A 15,539-nucleotide genomic window follows, 5' to 3' on the forward strand; every position below is an offset into this window, starting at 1 on the left:
CACAGATGGAGGGAAATCCAGCAACACCCGCTTTGATTCTGTGGTCGTATTTATCGTCGACTGGGTTGTACCATCTGAGGTTGATCCTTGTGACGGGAATAAAAGCTGACACTGTTGAAATTTCCAGAGGGTGTAGTGAGCCAGAGATTTTCATAGGAGACATGAGCCCATAATATGGTGCAACGTGTGTTTCCTTCATATTACCTTCCCGCTTTTAATATCTGTTGTTCTTAACTTACTCTCTCTGCAGCGCTGTGTTAAAGTGCACCCATCCAGTCTACAAGAATTACTTGCAACCACAAGAAAATGTTTCCCCAAAGAGTTCGGCTACATAAAGAAAACGTTTGTGCACCATCCACCTTGCTTTGCCCATATTAGCAGATCTAATTATCCCAGAAATACCACACAGAGAGTATGAAGAAGAATCTGTCATCTTATGACCCTTCCCCATTATCTGTGAATAGAAGTCATTAAACTGAGATTAGCATCAAATTAATACTCGTCTGCCCTGCTAATCCAAGCCCTTAGCCTGTGGCATGTGGAAATTAATTTCTCCAATATAGGGGTAATGCAGAAGTCTGCCATCATAATTGTATCAGAGGCTTTGACTCTATAGGAAGGAGATATCATTTGTCATTGCTCAGCTGTTCCCCTGAGAAATGAAATGAGGCTTATGGGATAAGAAATGTGAAGATAAGCATTCAGTTTCTTCACGTATTGTTTTTTCAATTAAAAACAGCCCGGGGGACAGCCTGAGAACTGTTCAGCTATATGGTGCCATATAGCGTAACAGTAGGTGCTGCAGTCAGCTGTGACGCAAATGGATACTGCAGAAAAATGGTGCATTTTCCATTGCTGCATCCTGTTGCTTATGTTTATGAATGGCTACAGTACCGTATGTATGGTACATGTTGGCATAAAGTCTTCATGATAAAACAAAGTGGAGTACGAAGACAAGTGTGAATCAAATGCAAAAAGAACACATACGCAATGGAAAATAGCTGTGTTCTTGTTCATTATTATATTTTAGCAACAATAAGTGAATCATATATTTTATAAAAAGTACAGTCTTGCATGTCTGCTTTACTTCAGGGATAAAACAATTAAAACAAAACGTTCTTTGCTTAATACTTTTGGATTTGATTATTGGCTCTCCTCTTAATTAAAAGCTAAAGGGGACACTTTCAACACCTCATACATCTACATGCTTGTGAAACCTTATTTATATCCCACATCCTCTAAATACTGCTGAGTGCTACAGCTATTTCTCCCATCTCGTCTTCTCCCTGCTCCCCATTTATAGCAAGGTGTTCTGCACCTGCATGTCACTTGAAATGATTGTATGATATTTTGTCCCTAACAACCATGGAACAGCTTCCAACTGCAACAAGTGGTGCAAACACTCTTTTTAAATGCAGTCGCACATTTGCACGCCACTGATGCAAATGCAACACTGCGCTGCTTAAATGTAAGCAGGACAGATTGGGGCGAGAGGATGTAATTAGTACGGGAACATAGTTATTAGAAAACATGCTAATTTTGTCGGTACATTTCTCTGTAGCAGGAGGCCTGTTATTCTGATGATGATTCACATTCAACTTTCAAGTACTTAATGACGGCTACGGGCTGTGTGTGGGAAATAATCGGTAACAGCTGATGTATTTTAAGTCATCATGTTAGTACGTGTCAATAAATAGTGATCGGATTTTGATTGACCCCTCCTCTGCTTTCCTCCTCAGCCTGAAGTTGGAAACAAAGAGCAAAGGGCTAAAGGAGCAGCAGCAGCATCACAAGAAGCTCTTGGCAGCCATGTTGTCCCAGGACTCCTTTGATTCGGTCCATAGCCCCGCCCCGTCGGTCGCAGAGGAAGAGATGGAGGACGAGGACGACGCCATGGAGCTGCTGGGTAATGCCACATATTCCACATATATAGGCACACATTGGGAACTTTGTTGTGCAGTGCAATGAATCAACTTGATGTGCTTTCCTATGTAGTTGCATTTCTTTTGAATTCTGCTAATCAAATACCAATAATCATAAAACAAGACTGCTTCTGAGCCACACTGGCAGGCAGGGGTCAACTCCTCACAGTGTGCATCAGCACATGTGAGACAGACACCTGTTTTCTTACCATCCCACATTCATCGAGAACTGTGTGTGTGTGTGTGTGTGTGTGTGAAACATAAAAAAAATGAAAGCTGAAACACTTTACGCTCAAACTCTTGGGAATTGAAAGTAAGGGACAGCTTTAAAGGGGAGGGGATTGTCGCATATATGTGGACCTGTAGACCTGTATGTAGTGGAATGATAGCTGGATGAGCAAAGCAGCAGTCAGTTTATGTGCTGTACTAAAGAGCACTTTAGTAGTAGCTGTTAGAGGAAACTATGCTTCCTGTTTACATAGTTTTGCCAGAAGCTCTCAGCCAGCGAGGCTAGGTATTCACACTGACAACTGAAGAATCACAAAGTAGCTCCTTTTTGTTTACTTTGAGTGTGTATGTGTGTGTGTGTGTGTTCACATTCCTTAATGCACGTCATCATGTGCCGGCTTAAGATGGATGAGTAGGTGACAGCGTGGGTGGAAAGACCATCTGAAGTGAGGCCTCGTTTTGGCTTTACTGAGTAGAGGGTCTGCAGACGTGTCACCCCGTCTGTGCAGACACAGGATGTGATACCTCATGCCAAATTGAATTTGTTGCCTGAAATATGTTTGCGTGGTAAAGCACTCTCTGGAGTAAAGTAGTTTCTCCCTGCATTGAAACACTACAATAAATGGTCAGACACACAACTGCTGCCACAGACGTATACAGCACAGATTTCAACACATTTATTGCGCCAGCAGCTCTATGCAGAATCCATCACAGTTTGAATCTTTGAAAGCCGTGTCTGATACTGGGAAAAGTCAGCTTTTCTACAAATAGAACTCAATTCAAAGTCACGGACTTTCTTCTACGTTGGTTGACAAATGTCCGACATACAGTACGTCTTTGAGGAATAACAACACACAACCTCCTCCTTTTGTATTTCCCTGTGTCTACAACATGGGCCCCAATTATAGTGTTTCAGTGTCTCTCCTCAGAGCTGCTGCTCCGTGATGACACACAAGCGACAAACGTCTTAGCTCTCTGCTCTGATGTCACAGCACTGAGACTCTTGTGCTTGTTAGCGGGATCTTTTCATCGGGGGTCATTCAAAGGGTCACCTTTCTTTATCGATGTGTGCCAGAGTGGCCTAACGTACCGGATCTGCAACCAGATGATTGTTGTCGTTCTCAAAGCTACAGATTTTGTTTTATTAATTGCTTGTAAAGCGAATTAAATATCAAAATCTTATATAATGAAATGTTATCGAAGCCAAAAGATTATTTCTTAAAATTGCCTTAGACAACTGTGATTGTTTTTCTTTGTCAATTGCCAAATCAATTAATCCACAAATTGTTTGAGTATGAGCACAGACGGGAAATGAGCTAAAATGGACTGCATTCACGCTCTGCCTCAAGATCTACTGCTCCAGTGTCACCAAGAACAGTTAACAGTTTAAAATATATGAATTCATTCATTTTATTTCAAAATTTGATTCAAAATGCAGCTTATTATATCATAGACCGTTGTAAACGGCTTGTATTAATTGATGAAAAAGTAGCCATGTGCAATTATATAGAAAATTGAGTATGCGATGCATCGAGAAGCATCGAGAATTATTGAAGCGGGTGAAGATTCACACCTTTTAACACTTAATGTGGAGTCTATTTGTATGTATTTATACTGTTCTGTATCCCTTTACTCCTTTGTGATGATTAGAAGATATTTTGAGAAAACAGTACGTAAACACAGAGCTCTCTTTTATATCAGCCGAACACAGTTGTGACCGAGGGTGGCAGTATGTAATGGTGATAAAGATAGCCATAAAGCAGGATGTTGATGGTCTGTGATGGCCCACGCTGATCATAGCTCTAGGCACATCCCCCCCCCAGTGACTTTTTCACTATGGTCCAGGGCAGTAATTCAAACGAAATAATGCGGCGAGGTCATTTTCAGATTTTCTGTCGAGGCCCGGTCATGGTGCTCTCCACAGGGACCACCGCCACTGTGTTGACTGTCACTCTGAGTGGCCGGCCTCGCTGCTGTCGAGCAATGGATGATCCTCAGGAGGATCTGTGGGCCTCATTTAGAAAGAGGGTCTTGGCACAAATGCTGTGGCTGTGACCAAATGCATGCCAAAGATGACTGATGCTCCTTGGCAGGCACGGTGATCCTGTGATAGTATATCGATCCCTGGAGGAGATGTCTTTTTCCTTGCTGCTGTCCACATGAAGGTCAGCTGCTCAGCAGCATGCCTGGAGCTGGTTGGGATTCAACGACTTGCTCAAGGACTCTACATTGTGCTGTTGAATAGGATAAACTTGTAAATCAGTGGATTCAAACGTTATGATAAAGCAAAGGCTACATGTACTGTAGCTGTTATTTGTACAGTTATCTTTGGGAACATTTCAATAGATAGGAGTGTTTTTTTTAATTTCATAACACCTCACTCTTTTCTTGTCTTTGAGCAAATGTTGCATTGCTATATGTGAAGTTATTGCCCCTTATGTTCTTATTCATGCAGCAGTAGTCACGACTGCTCCAGAGATTGTTGGAGGCACGTTATCTATTTAAACGTTTGCGTAGGGTGACCTCTAGTGGCTACAATGTGGTATTACAGCTGCTGTGTGTAAAGCCTGTTTAGAAGCATAAAGCCAGATCAGAAAGGATTTCAACACGGTTCACTTATTAGAGTGCGGGAATGTCATATTTACATGTCCAAACCTCTGTAGCAACAGGAGAGGAGAGTTCTGAGCCACGGTGAACACTAAGCACATTGCATGATATCTACTGGGAGGCAAGAAAGGAGCACTAGTTTGTCCTGCTGTGTTACAACTAGAATACGCCAAAAAATATGTTGCGTAATATAAACAGGCTTAGAGGATGGAAAGACAGTTAACAACTAATCTTCATTTCCATATTGAGCAGAAAGCTTTTTGCCAGCACCTGGATAAGGAGCTTATGAAAGAACAATACGATCCTCTTGGAATGGTTTATACTTCTAGTCAACGTTGTCCTATTTGAATACAATACAAACATGGCTTAAGGTGGATTTGTTGTGTTCAGACTGAGTCTAAGTCTTATTGATCCTCTAGCTGCTCTCTAGGATGGAACTGTGTTTTCCCAGTTGTTTTGATTAGATCTGTGCTTCATTTTTGCCACAGTCAAAGCCATATTGGAAGTGAATGTGACTCATATGTTCTTATAAATGTCAGAATTCGAGTTAACAGTGGGCGGTAAGACCACAGTTTTATACTGATCTGAAATAAGAAACATGCTGAGTTCAGTGTGTGGGGAAGAAACACCCTGTTTTTGGCCTTGCAGTGTTATTTCATGGTAAGTTAATGAGACGAGTCCCCGCTGTGAACTTGCAGCTCTCGTCATCCTCGGTGGAAGTATATCTATTTCAGAGACCCTTTGAATTCTCAAAATTTACTTTTATGAACATGTGCTATTTACATGCCTGTATGCACTGAAAAACATATCATATGTTTGTTATATATGTTTTTTCACAGTACGTGTCTATTTTCCCTGTTCAACATGAACTCAGACTCTCTTAAGGTGTGATGGAGAGTCAAACGATAATATGAATGTTAAGCTTTAATCTTATCGAGTATCTGTATTGAGTATTGTTTGGTGGACACTTGCAGAAGTAACTTGCAACTTAAAGATCCTGTTGGAGGGTTGTGACATCCCATTTCACCTGCACACACACGTTCTTTAGAGAATAACAAAGATTCTCTCAGTGTGAAACACACACACACACACACACACACACGCCCGCATGAGTCCACAGACCCTTTTAGAATGTCAACCCACTCTGGCTTGATTCCTGAAACAGGAGAGGAGGACGGGAGAGTAGCGTTACCCACTCTCACTGATTCACAGTGACAGTGAGGATTTGATGGGTACAGGATGAGGCCGTGATGAAGCTCTGTCTGATCTTTGATCTTTGATACACACGGAGTCAAGCAGCGTCTGGTGGATGGGTTACAACGCCTGTGTGTTGCTCTTTTGTTTCAGGATGTCATATCTACCTTGATCAAGCAGGGTATGTGCTACGATACCATAGCAGTTCTTTTTTTTATTTCGTGAAGTGAGCCAACCTCTACCACCCTGACATTTAGGTGAAAAATGTTCTGTGGTAGGAGGTCATCTACTGCATATAAAGCCCTTGCCTCTGAGGGGGATTCAAGTCTTAGCCTTTCAACTCACAGAGGCCTAAACATTTACTTAGTCCCACCAAACGACTTTCTGTGGTGAAAGAGCAAAGCTGCTATTAGCTTTACGGCAGATAGGAATGACAAATATGTGTTGTGACGATTATTAGAAAAGGACCCCTTAACATTTTTGCCATCTATTAGGCATTCCCTGTGAGAAAGTTCTAATATGTTGAAAACCAGAGGTGGAAGAAATAAATGTGTCAAAACTTATATTACAAGTAAAGTCCTGCATTGAACTGTACTTGAAGTACCAAAAGTAAAAGAACACGTAGGCCTATATTTTGTAATAATGTGTAAACTCTTTTTTTTTAGCCATGCTGAAAGCAATGTTGCATGAAGCTTACTGACATTATTGAACCCTCAACCTTTCCCCTAGCGCCACCTGCAGGTCAAATGTTTCACTTATCCTGTGAAAGTACATTGTCACAGAGCCACCATGGCTGTAGACTTGTCTTATTATGTGTTATAGCTGCCTAAGGTGGAGCTAATTTACCTGTCTTTGTATTGGGCAGTTCAAACAACGCGTTGTTTTTTATATGCTCGTATGTTTTATATGTTAAATCTTAATGATCACAGCATAGTAACTAGTAAAAGTGTCAACTAAATAAATGTAGTGGAGGAAACAATAGTAAGTGAAATGCTCATAGTCACTTGCCACCACCGTTGAGAACATTGTGAATATCATTGAACTTTGTGTAGTAATGTAACCTGAAGTACTGAATGGGCTGATTGCAGTGCTATAAGAGCTGTCTCTTTGTCCTCTGCCTTAGGCCAACATTCAGACTGCCAGAGTGAGCAGACAAGGCACACACTTCCTGACGCCAGCAGCCCCCCCCCCCCCCCCCTTCCCCTCCCACCACCACGCACAGACACACTCCCATCGCCCCCATTGCCCCCTTCATCCGTACCCAGACACACCAGAGACACAACAGTTGCCCCTGGGAACAATGTAAACCAACACAACACAGCAGTATCATCACGAGGGGAATGAGAACATATATTTCAGCGGTGTGAGTTGCCTCAGCACTAAATCTTTCACTTGCAGTAGAAGCTTGAAAGGGCTGGGCTCACCTCTGAAGGTTTCGCCGGCCCGATTGCTGAAAAGAATGTTGCCAGTAAAAGTCTCGACTGCGCCCAATTTGTCGGCCTGTAAAAGTCTCCGCGGTGCCGATGGATGCGCTAATCGAGTGGCAAATTGCTGTGGGGCACAGTATGACGGGGGTATTAATGGAAGCAATTACCAATAGGCAAGTAGACTACTGCTAGATTTATGGTACGATCACAGCCGTCGTTACGCGGAGCATGGCCTCATACCGGCCAGCGTGCGCATCTCCAGTGTGCGTAAACGCCGTCGATGAACTGAGCAGATTACCCGAATGGAAATGAGCTGAATGTGCACAACGATGCTGTATTGTGGCTACTGTAGCCAGAGAGTAAACAAAAGATGGTAGATAGACACACAGGATGAGATATATGTGGATAGCGTTGTTATCCAGAATGTCAGATAAAGTCTCATGTGAATGGATGCATTGTGTATCATGGGTTAATCGGCTACAGAGCCACCAACAGTGATGTGTGGAGCTTTATCTAAAAGAGTCAAAAGTAAAACAAATAAACAGCTACGCTACGTTTCCGTGGCTCCGCTCTGCTGCAGAATCAAGATTTAAGAGAAGAATAGACAAGTGAGTTATAGACTTGATGTCATTGCGCAGTAATTGGTGTGTAATCAGTAGTCAGTTTGTTTTTGTGTCAAGCTGTGTGTCTGTCTGTGTAACTTGATGTGTGTGTGTGTGCACGTGTGTTGCTGTATCTATGTGTTTATCACAAACATGCAGGGAAACGATGATCTCCAAAAGAATGATAGACATTTTAACTCAGAGGAGAGAATTGCTCGCACTTCGCCGACATGTCCCTTCACTCATGTGAACTTGTTTGTTTTATTAAATCAAAATTCAGGTGCTCTTCTGTCATCGACATCTCTCCACACTCCTCTTGTACAGGCACATTCCAGTTTGATGGAGCAGACAGCTGTTTTGATACTGTGCAATACATAAAATAAATATATCATCTTAAAGCTCAAAGTATAATTCAACTACATATTTAGCAACAAATTGAAAAAAAAAAAAAAAATCATCATGAAATTTCCAAAACACGAGGCAGCTGAAGTCACTTTCCCAACCACAATGACTGGCATTGCAGTGCATCAATACATCAGGCTCTGCAGTGCCTACAGTGACGTCCTAATCTGTGTAATATTCGCGGTTAGAAAGGGAGTTAAAAGGAGGTTTGCACCGACGTCTGCGATAAGACTTTCCACAGGCCTCAGAGCTGTGATGTTACCCTGCTCATGTGTGTCCCCATCTGATTCTGATCAGCGTTTTTAACTGCTGCACTCAAGCGTCGTGGAGCCTAACATGCATATTTCTATGCCGGGGGGGGGGGGGGGGGTTGATATTGAAAGTCGAGACATAATTATGAAATGTAAGTTGGAATATTGTTTTTATTACAAAGCCAAACAAATGCGTCTCCAACGAGTCTCACATCAAAGATGTCTGTGTGTCGACTAACCGCCGAGTAGGCTTTGGTGCTGGAGGCTTAATGAAAAACAAATGTTGCCTGTACGTGTGAGGGCAGCTGAAGTGTGAGGTCTGCAAGTGTCACTGTCTGCGTCGGGTTGAGTATGTGCTGTGTGCCTTTAAAAAAAAAAAAAAGAAATCTACATCAAGTATGTTGCTCACACATGTGGGTCTCTGTGTGTGAGTTAGTGGAGCCTTTGACTGTAAAAGGCATCTATCACTTAAAGACGATTAATTACAGCCTCTGGTGTTGTGTGGCGGGACGCCTTCACTGCTCATGAAAGAATGGAAAAATTCAATAATTTCACTTCAGATGAGACACTCGCAGCACTCGGATTTGGTTCGGAGGATGATGAAGTGTGTGTGCGTGCTCCACGTGTGGGGTAGCGCGTGAGAGGACGATTCCACCCTCCACATCTGTCAACGTGTCAACCCGGAAGGTGTATATTAAGTTATTTGTGAAGCCGGTGCACTAATTATGTCTTCGGCTCTGTGGAGAGCCAGTCAGTCCGTTGCTGTCTAAACAACATTAAAGTACATGGAAACTTGGAGAGAGGAGCGCACGAACACTCTATCTGGTCGCCCTGCTCTGCTCCTCTCTGGCTATGCTGTGAGTGAGTGATTGCGGCACGGAATTCCTCATCGTTCCGGCCTTTTGTTGGGATTGCATCGCTCAAATAGTTTCCATTTCTCTCTCCCCCTCCCTCTCTCCCTCCCTCCCTCCACCTACCCCCAGCGCAGACCCGTTTTATTTATCTGCCATGTCTCGTCGTTAGACAGGGGGAGCATGCATGGCTACCCCGGTGCCCAGGGAGTGGAAATGTGACGGGCTGACGAACGGGCGAGTGTGGACAGACGTTTGTTGTGTCTAGACGGAAGGCTTGGGAGGCTGTCATGGTCTCAGGGTGAGCCGGTCTCATGGGAGACGCACTGTAAACTTCTCATGGTGGTATTGTGGGCTCTATTGTGAACCTGGAGAGAATGCACTCAGTCATATGTGTTTGACTCGGCAGACACGGAAGAGAAATGAATACTCAGACACACTCGATCTTCTGCGTGAGCTAGGTGTCGAGGTAATAATGTTAGTTTTTGGTTATATAATGTGAAGTTGATTCAAGATCATTTCAATGACTGCTACTCATTGAAATAGTCAATTAAATGGTGCATTCTACTCTAATCTCTCTTATATCATATTAAATGTCTTTTTTTAAGAAACAATTTCTGCTGTAATATTCAGGTCTCTAGTGTAATAGGGTGTGAGCATATGCGTCAGAATACTTGTGTGCATGTAAAAGAAGTAATTTACAATGCTAACACCCAAACCCCAACCCGTGAGACACATATTTATCACGTTAGCACTCCAAACCCAGGCCCTCCTCAGAGTGTGGTGAAGACAAATCTGTCTCCTCACCTCACGGAGGTCTTTCTCTCCGGTATTGTGTCATTTCATATTGACAAGAAGGAAACGAGTCCAAAAGACAAAGTGGGAGATGAGGTGACAAGCAGCTGTGTACACTGAGGTCATGTTCTCCTTCGGGGTCAGAGCCGCTTGCCGTTGTTCTTTTGCTTTTTCAAGTGAACATTTCCAAGCGTCACGTAATGATTTGTATCACGGGCGATGACCCAAAGAAAACCTGGCACGCCACATAAGTCGGTCAGTCAGCCAAAAGAAGGGAAATGTTTAGAAGTGGGATTGGACGAAGAAAAAAAAAAGAGGAAAAGGTGACGGCCCGAACTTGAGCAGTTCCCACGACCAGCGAAATAACCCAAATCGCTGGTGGCTCTCTGTCCCCACCCCCTCCAACGCATACCGTGATGAATGGGACATTTAATATTGCCCTGCTTAAGGGTTTTACTGGAATGGATCTGTCCTCCTCAAAACACTAACACAACACTCGTTCTCAGACTGCGTTGGACACAATGTGAGTGACATGACTGATGTGATCAATATATAAAGAAAAGCAAGAAAGTGCCAGACTTTATTAAAGGTCTTGAATAGAGGTATTGATTTAGACAGTTGTTGGTGTTATGCTGTAATGTCAGAACTGCTGTAGTCAAGAGTACGACATAATTACATTTGTCAGTTTGTTGGCATGTAGTGATTTAACTGTCATTACTTATTGTTCAGATGTTTTGTTGAATCTCTATGAATGTCCATGAATGTCTGCACAAAACTTAATGGCAATTCTTCTGATAGTTGTTCAGATATTTCATTGTGGACCAAGTCTCCGCGTAGAGTCAGTGGATCAGACGAAACAGTGCATTTCGGGGGTCTCGTCAGAGCAGACAGGTGAGATTTTCTGGCTCTGCGCCACGCTGATGGATGGATGGAGGGAGAGAGAGAGTCGTCATGAGCAAGTGTCATCCAATGTAATCCAGGTGATTAGTCAAGCATTCCCCCCCCCCCCCGAAACCAGGGGCCAGGTAACGTGATCCCTTACGTGTATGTGTGTGTCCGGTCATTTGAAACCAACTTTAATACTTTTCCATGAGACAGGCCCCCTGTACTGCACTGTATGCACAAGAGCAGAAACAATGGCAGCAATAGGTTAGAATATACTGTATGTCCTGAAGGCAACCCCCCCCCCCCCCCCTTTTCTTCTGGTCTGACGAGAACAACGGGGACAAATATTGTTATGGTGATCGGTCCAAATGTTCTGCCTGATTCAATATGTGTTTAGGAAACTTAACCAAGTAAGAGTCCAGACACCCACTCGCTTTTCGTTCTCATAACACGCAAAGTACTGCAATATGTTTTATCTCTTGAGGATGCATCGAAAACCAAAATGCTCCCCTTTGAACCTCTGTTATATTTAATGAACCGTTAACTTCGTCTTATTCTACTTCAGTGCCGTTCTTTCATAAGTCTTGTTACTGGAGCGATTCATGCTTTCTTTCCCTATTATGCTAGTGCAGTGTCTATTGAAGAAACGTGTGTTCTGTGTCTTGACGCTGAACATTTTGTACTCCGATATAATTTCTGGTGATGCTGTTTAGTCTTGTGTCACATCCAAACGTCCAACTTTTTAATTGTTCCATGTGGAGATAATTTCATCGCATCAGGAGCAGCTGTATTTTGAGATAAAGCAGATATCTTAGAATAGAGAGGGAAGGCAGACAAAATTTATTCAACATGCACCATGAGAAGAAAAAGTGAAAAAGGACCTCTGCACCTGCTATCTGTGTTTGTTTGTGTAAGCACAAATGCCCACATGTACCTAACTGGCTGCAGATAGACAGAGTAAGCAGTTAGGATAGTGGCGTCTGATGCACATGGACCTCTTTAGAGACTCAGAGGGATCTATGTGTGATGTGCGTGTGTTGCTCTAAAGAACACAGTGATAGATCAGACGGAACCCATCTTTCCAGCTCTCCGTCTCCGTCTTACAGCTCATTTTCCCCCTATGACTTCATTGTTCTTTGTCCCCTTTTTTCGTCTTCAGCTTGTTAACAGTGCCCTTCCTGTTCCTATACGACGCCGTGATGTGGCCTGTCATCGACTCTTCCTCATCACTCCTTATAACAAAGAGTGTTGTGTTGACGATGCAAGCTTTTCCCTTTCTTTTTTTCTGGACGCATGTGTGCGCAAAGCGGGCGAGTGAGCACAGCAGCAGGATGTTTATTTACTGTTGTGTGCTCGCTCGCTCCTTTTGACTCGAAGCAGATTTTCATCACCGGGCATCACGTTGACATGAGAGGGACCAAAGTATGATTAATGGACGTCCTTTCTCTCCCTTGTTTTTCCTCTCCCTCTTCCTTCTCCTTCCTCTGTCCCTCCTTGTGTCTCGTTGGCTCCCTCCCCCCTCAGAGGACCTGGATGACCTGCGGATGGAGGGTGTGACGGGCTTGGCTCCATCCGGTAGTAAGTTCAGCCAGGGACGCAGCTCCTATCACCCTGAACCACAGGCCAAAGTTACTCTCAACATCTGCTCTAGGTGTGCCAGGTAAATGTTTCCACCTTCTCTTATCTGGTGCTCTGGAGAGAGATTGGGTTTTTTTTTGAGACAGCACAGCTCCGTAGAGTCTGGGGTTTAATGGAATAGTTCAACATTTTTGGAATTTTTGGAATAGATTTATACCACTCTAACGTCTGTCCGGTATATATACCACCAGGCTTATCTAATCATACAAGACAAACATGACGGTTATATCTCTCATCTAACGCGCAGCAATGTGTTTCCAAAAATGTCAAACTATCTCTCTGAGGCTCTAAATTATAGGAATTCAAATACATTTTAGCTACAGTAAGGTTGTGTTTATTAATTTAATCTAAACATGGTCTTATCCCGGGTCATGACTCCGTCCTTTTGCCGTACCCTGCGCTCTCCCACCCACTCTCTCTGCGTCTGTATCACAGGTAGCATACCTCAACGTTCAGAAGAGAGAATACTATCGTATCTGAAGTGCATTCCGGTGTTGCTTGTTTTCACAAATCAGCCCGAGCACTGATAATCGTCTCCATTATCACCCTTTCTGTCTTTATCACAGTTTTTCTTCCTCTTCTGACACATTTCCTGTTCCCCCCCCCGAACCACAGCATCAGTGTAGTGCTCACATTTCTGAGTGTTGGGTGTGATACAACAGGCAGGTGTGGGCAGGAGTCTTCCTTGATTCCAGTCGAAGATAAACGGGTATCTGTTCGATGAGACGCCAGGCACACATCTGCCTGCACGGCCTCCTCTGTTTGGGGTTTGGAATTTGTATGTTTCCTGCTCTTCTTTCATTCACGCTGCTTATCAGTTTTCGCTCCACGCACCGGCTGTTGTCAGGATGTTCTCAATGGCTCTGCGGGAGGATGAATGGTATCGGAGGATTTTTTTTTAGCTGGAAGTTTATTGACTTTGTATTTTTAAGCAAACAGTTTATATCTTTGGCTTATCATCGAGTCCCTGGGTCGGATCAGCGGCGGAGCAAAGCAGCATCTGTATCTGGACTCGTTCTTGGCCCGTGTGCTAATTCTTTCATGGACTTTCAGACATCTGTTCTCCTTCTCTGTCTTCCTCCCTCCTTCTGGTTCAGTCCAAATTCTTGCTTCGTCCTCTATAACCTGACCACAAAATACTCCCCACGTTTTATTGGCGTATAGGAGCCGTGGTCTTTCATAGTCATATTTGGTGAGTGTAAGGGCCATAAACAGATCACTAAGCTGGAAAAGTGTCGCACGCATGTTATTACTTTTGTCCTATTCTGGAGACGCACGGAGTTCTGAAATCAGGAGTGTTGCAGGACACGTATTCATGAATCCTCACATGAAGCATGTGCATGCAGGCCCTTGCACACAAAGACACAGCGAGCCTCTGTGAACAGATAGTGGGGGCAGAGGTCAGGGAGCAGTAAGGAGAGGGACGGTCCTAACATAGACTTAAGTGCATTAGCACTCTGTCTTGATGGGATTACCAGATACACCTTTTGAGCATAGCTCAATATGGGGCCAACCTTTAAACTGACTCCTCAGAGCACTACCATATGTGGCACAGTTATAGTGCCCTTGTGTTTCACACCTGCAGACAGGCCTACTGTACAGATGTGACCTTACTGACGTTTTAAACTTAAAGGTTTGGGTTTTTTTTTTACAGTTATTTTTGTATAAAATGAAAGCTTGAGGAGATTTGAGTGGCTTCTTTCTGATACTATAAAACTCTCACAATGATAGTGGAGAGTTGCTCGGCCCTGTGTGGATCTGTGAACGAACACTCGTCCACGTTGGACAAGCATTCCTCACATACCCGTCACCACTCAGGCAAACACATTAGAATTCCCCTCTTATGGGTCAGTGAGGTCCAGCATTCTGTGCATTACACTTTTGTTCGAAAGCATTTTTTCGCTGTTTTTCGCTGCCTTTGGTTGTCTAAGCGGTCAAACGAGACTGAGCCACCTGGCTTCACGATGTACCACCCAAAGCCAAGTAGAGGTGACGCTTACTTTCACACCCACAGCGTGAAGGCGAAAACTCCTGACAAGGACATCAGAAGTAAATGAATTACTGTAAACTACACAATAACATGATGAAGACAAAAATTGAATAGTGTGTATATTATCTTTATTGTATATATTGATATATGCACTTTTCTTTTTGAGCTTGCTGAAATGTTTCCCATCCTTTAGACACTTTCCTCAGCCGTTGTCTTTGTCTTTTGCTCCTGTCCGGCCACTGTCCGCGCCGCCAAACAGTCCAGTCAGCCTGTGTGGCAGGTCAGAAAAACACGCTGCTCCCTCTGGCCTCTCTGCTCAAGTGTAAAGTGCTGTGTGGCCCGTGTGTTTGCGGGCATGTCCCTGTTCCTCTGGCTATAGCTGTGGTCACGACAGCATTTCATCCACCCCCTCCGTGCGCCCGATCACTTCTTTTAATGGCTACGTGCTCCTGCCACAAACCCCCCCCCGTGTGCAAACGCATCCCAGATCTTGGGCAAAGTCCGGCAGAGTCGGTGGTGCGGTCCAAGGAAATGGATAGATCTCCACAAACCTCTTTTGGGCTTGTAGTTCTCATTAAACGAATTGCTTTCATATCAGGAATGCTCCAAGGGAATGGGAGTAAGGACTTGCGGCTATGGGCAGCTTTTGTTCAGAGAATGAGAATGCCTTGTGATAGTCATCTCGGGTACTTTTTAATGGCCTTATAAAGGCCGTTAAAGAGAGGGTGAGACGAGGCGAAGGATGTA

At 43.7% G+C, this 15,539-nt stretch overlaps 1 protein-coding gene across 5 annotated transcripts in view; it reads left to right on the forward strand.

The window, feature by feature from the left end:
• The window catches only part of cunh8orf34 (chromosome unknown C8orf34 homolog), a 48,909-nt gene that overhangs the window by 16,803 nt on the left and 16,567 nt on the right, over positions 1–15,539 (forward strand). For all 5 annotated transcript variants that reach the window (XM_076080676.1, XM_076080672.1, XM_076080673.1 and 2 more), the window contains 2 exons: positions 1,740–1,906; positions 12,689–12,824. In XM_076080676.1, coding sequence (XP_075936791.1) covers positions 1,740–1,906; positions 12,689–12,824 — 303 coding nt within the window. The remainder of the gene's footprint in view (positions 1–1,739; positions 1,907–12,688; positions 12,825–15,539) is intronic.

Source organism: Anarhichas minor, unplaced genomic scaffold, assembly GCF_050575085.1.
Source record: "Anarhichas minor isolate MPS153535 unplaced genomic scaffold, ASM5057508v1 ptg000074l, whole genome shotgun sequence".
NCBI lineage: Eukaryota > Metazoa > Chordata > Actinopteri > Perciformes > Anarhichadidae > Anarhichas > Anarhichas minor.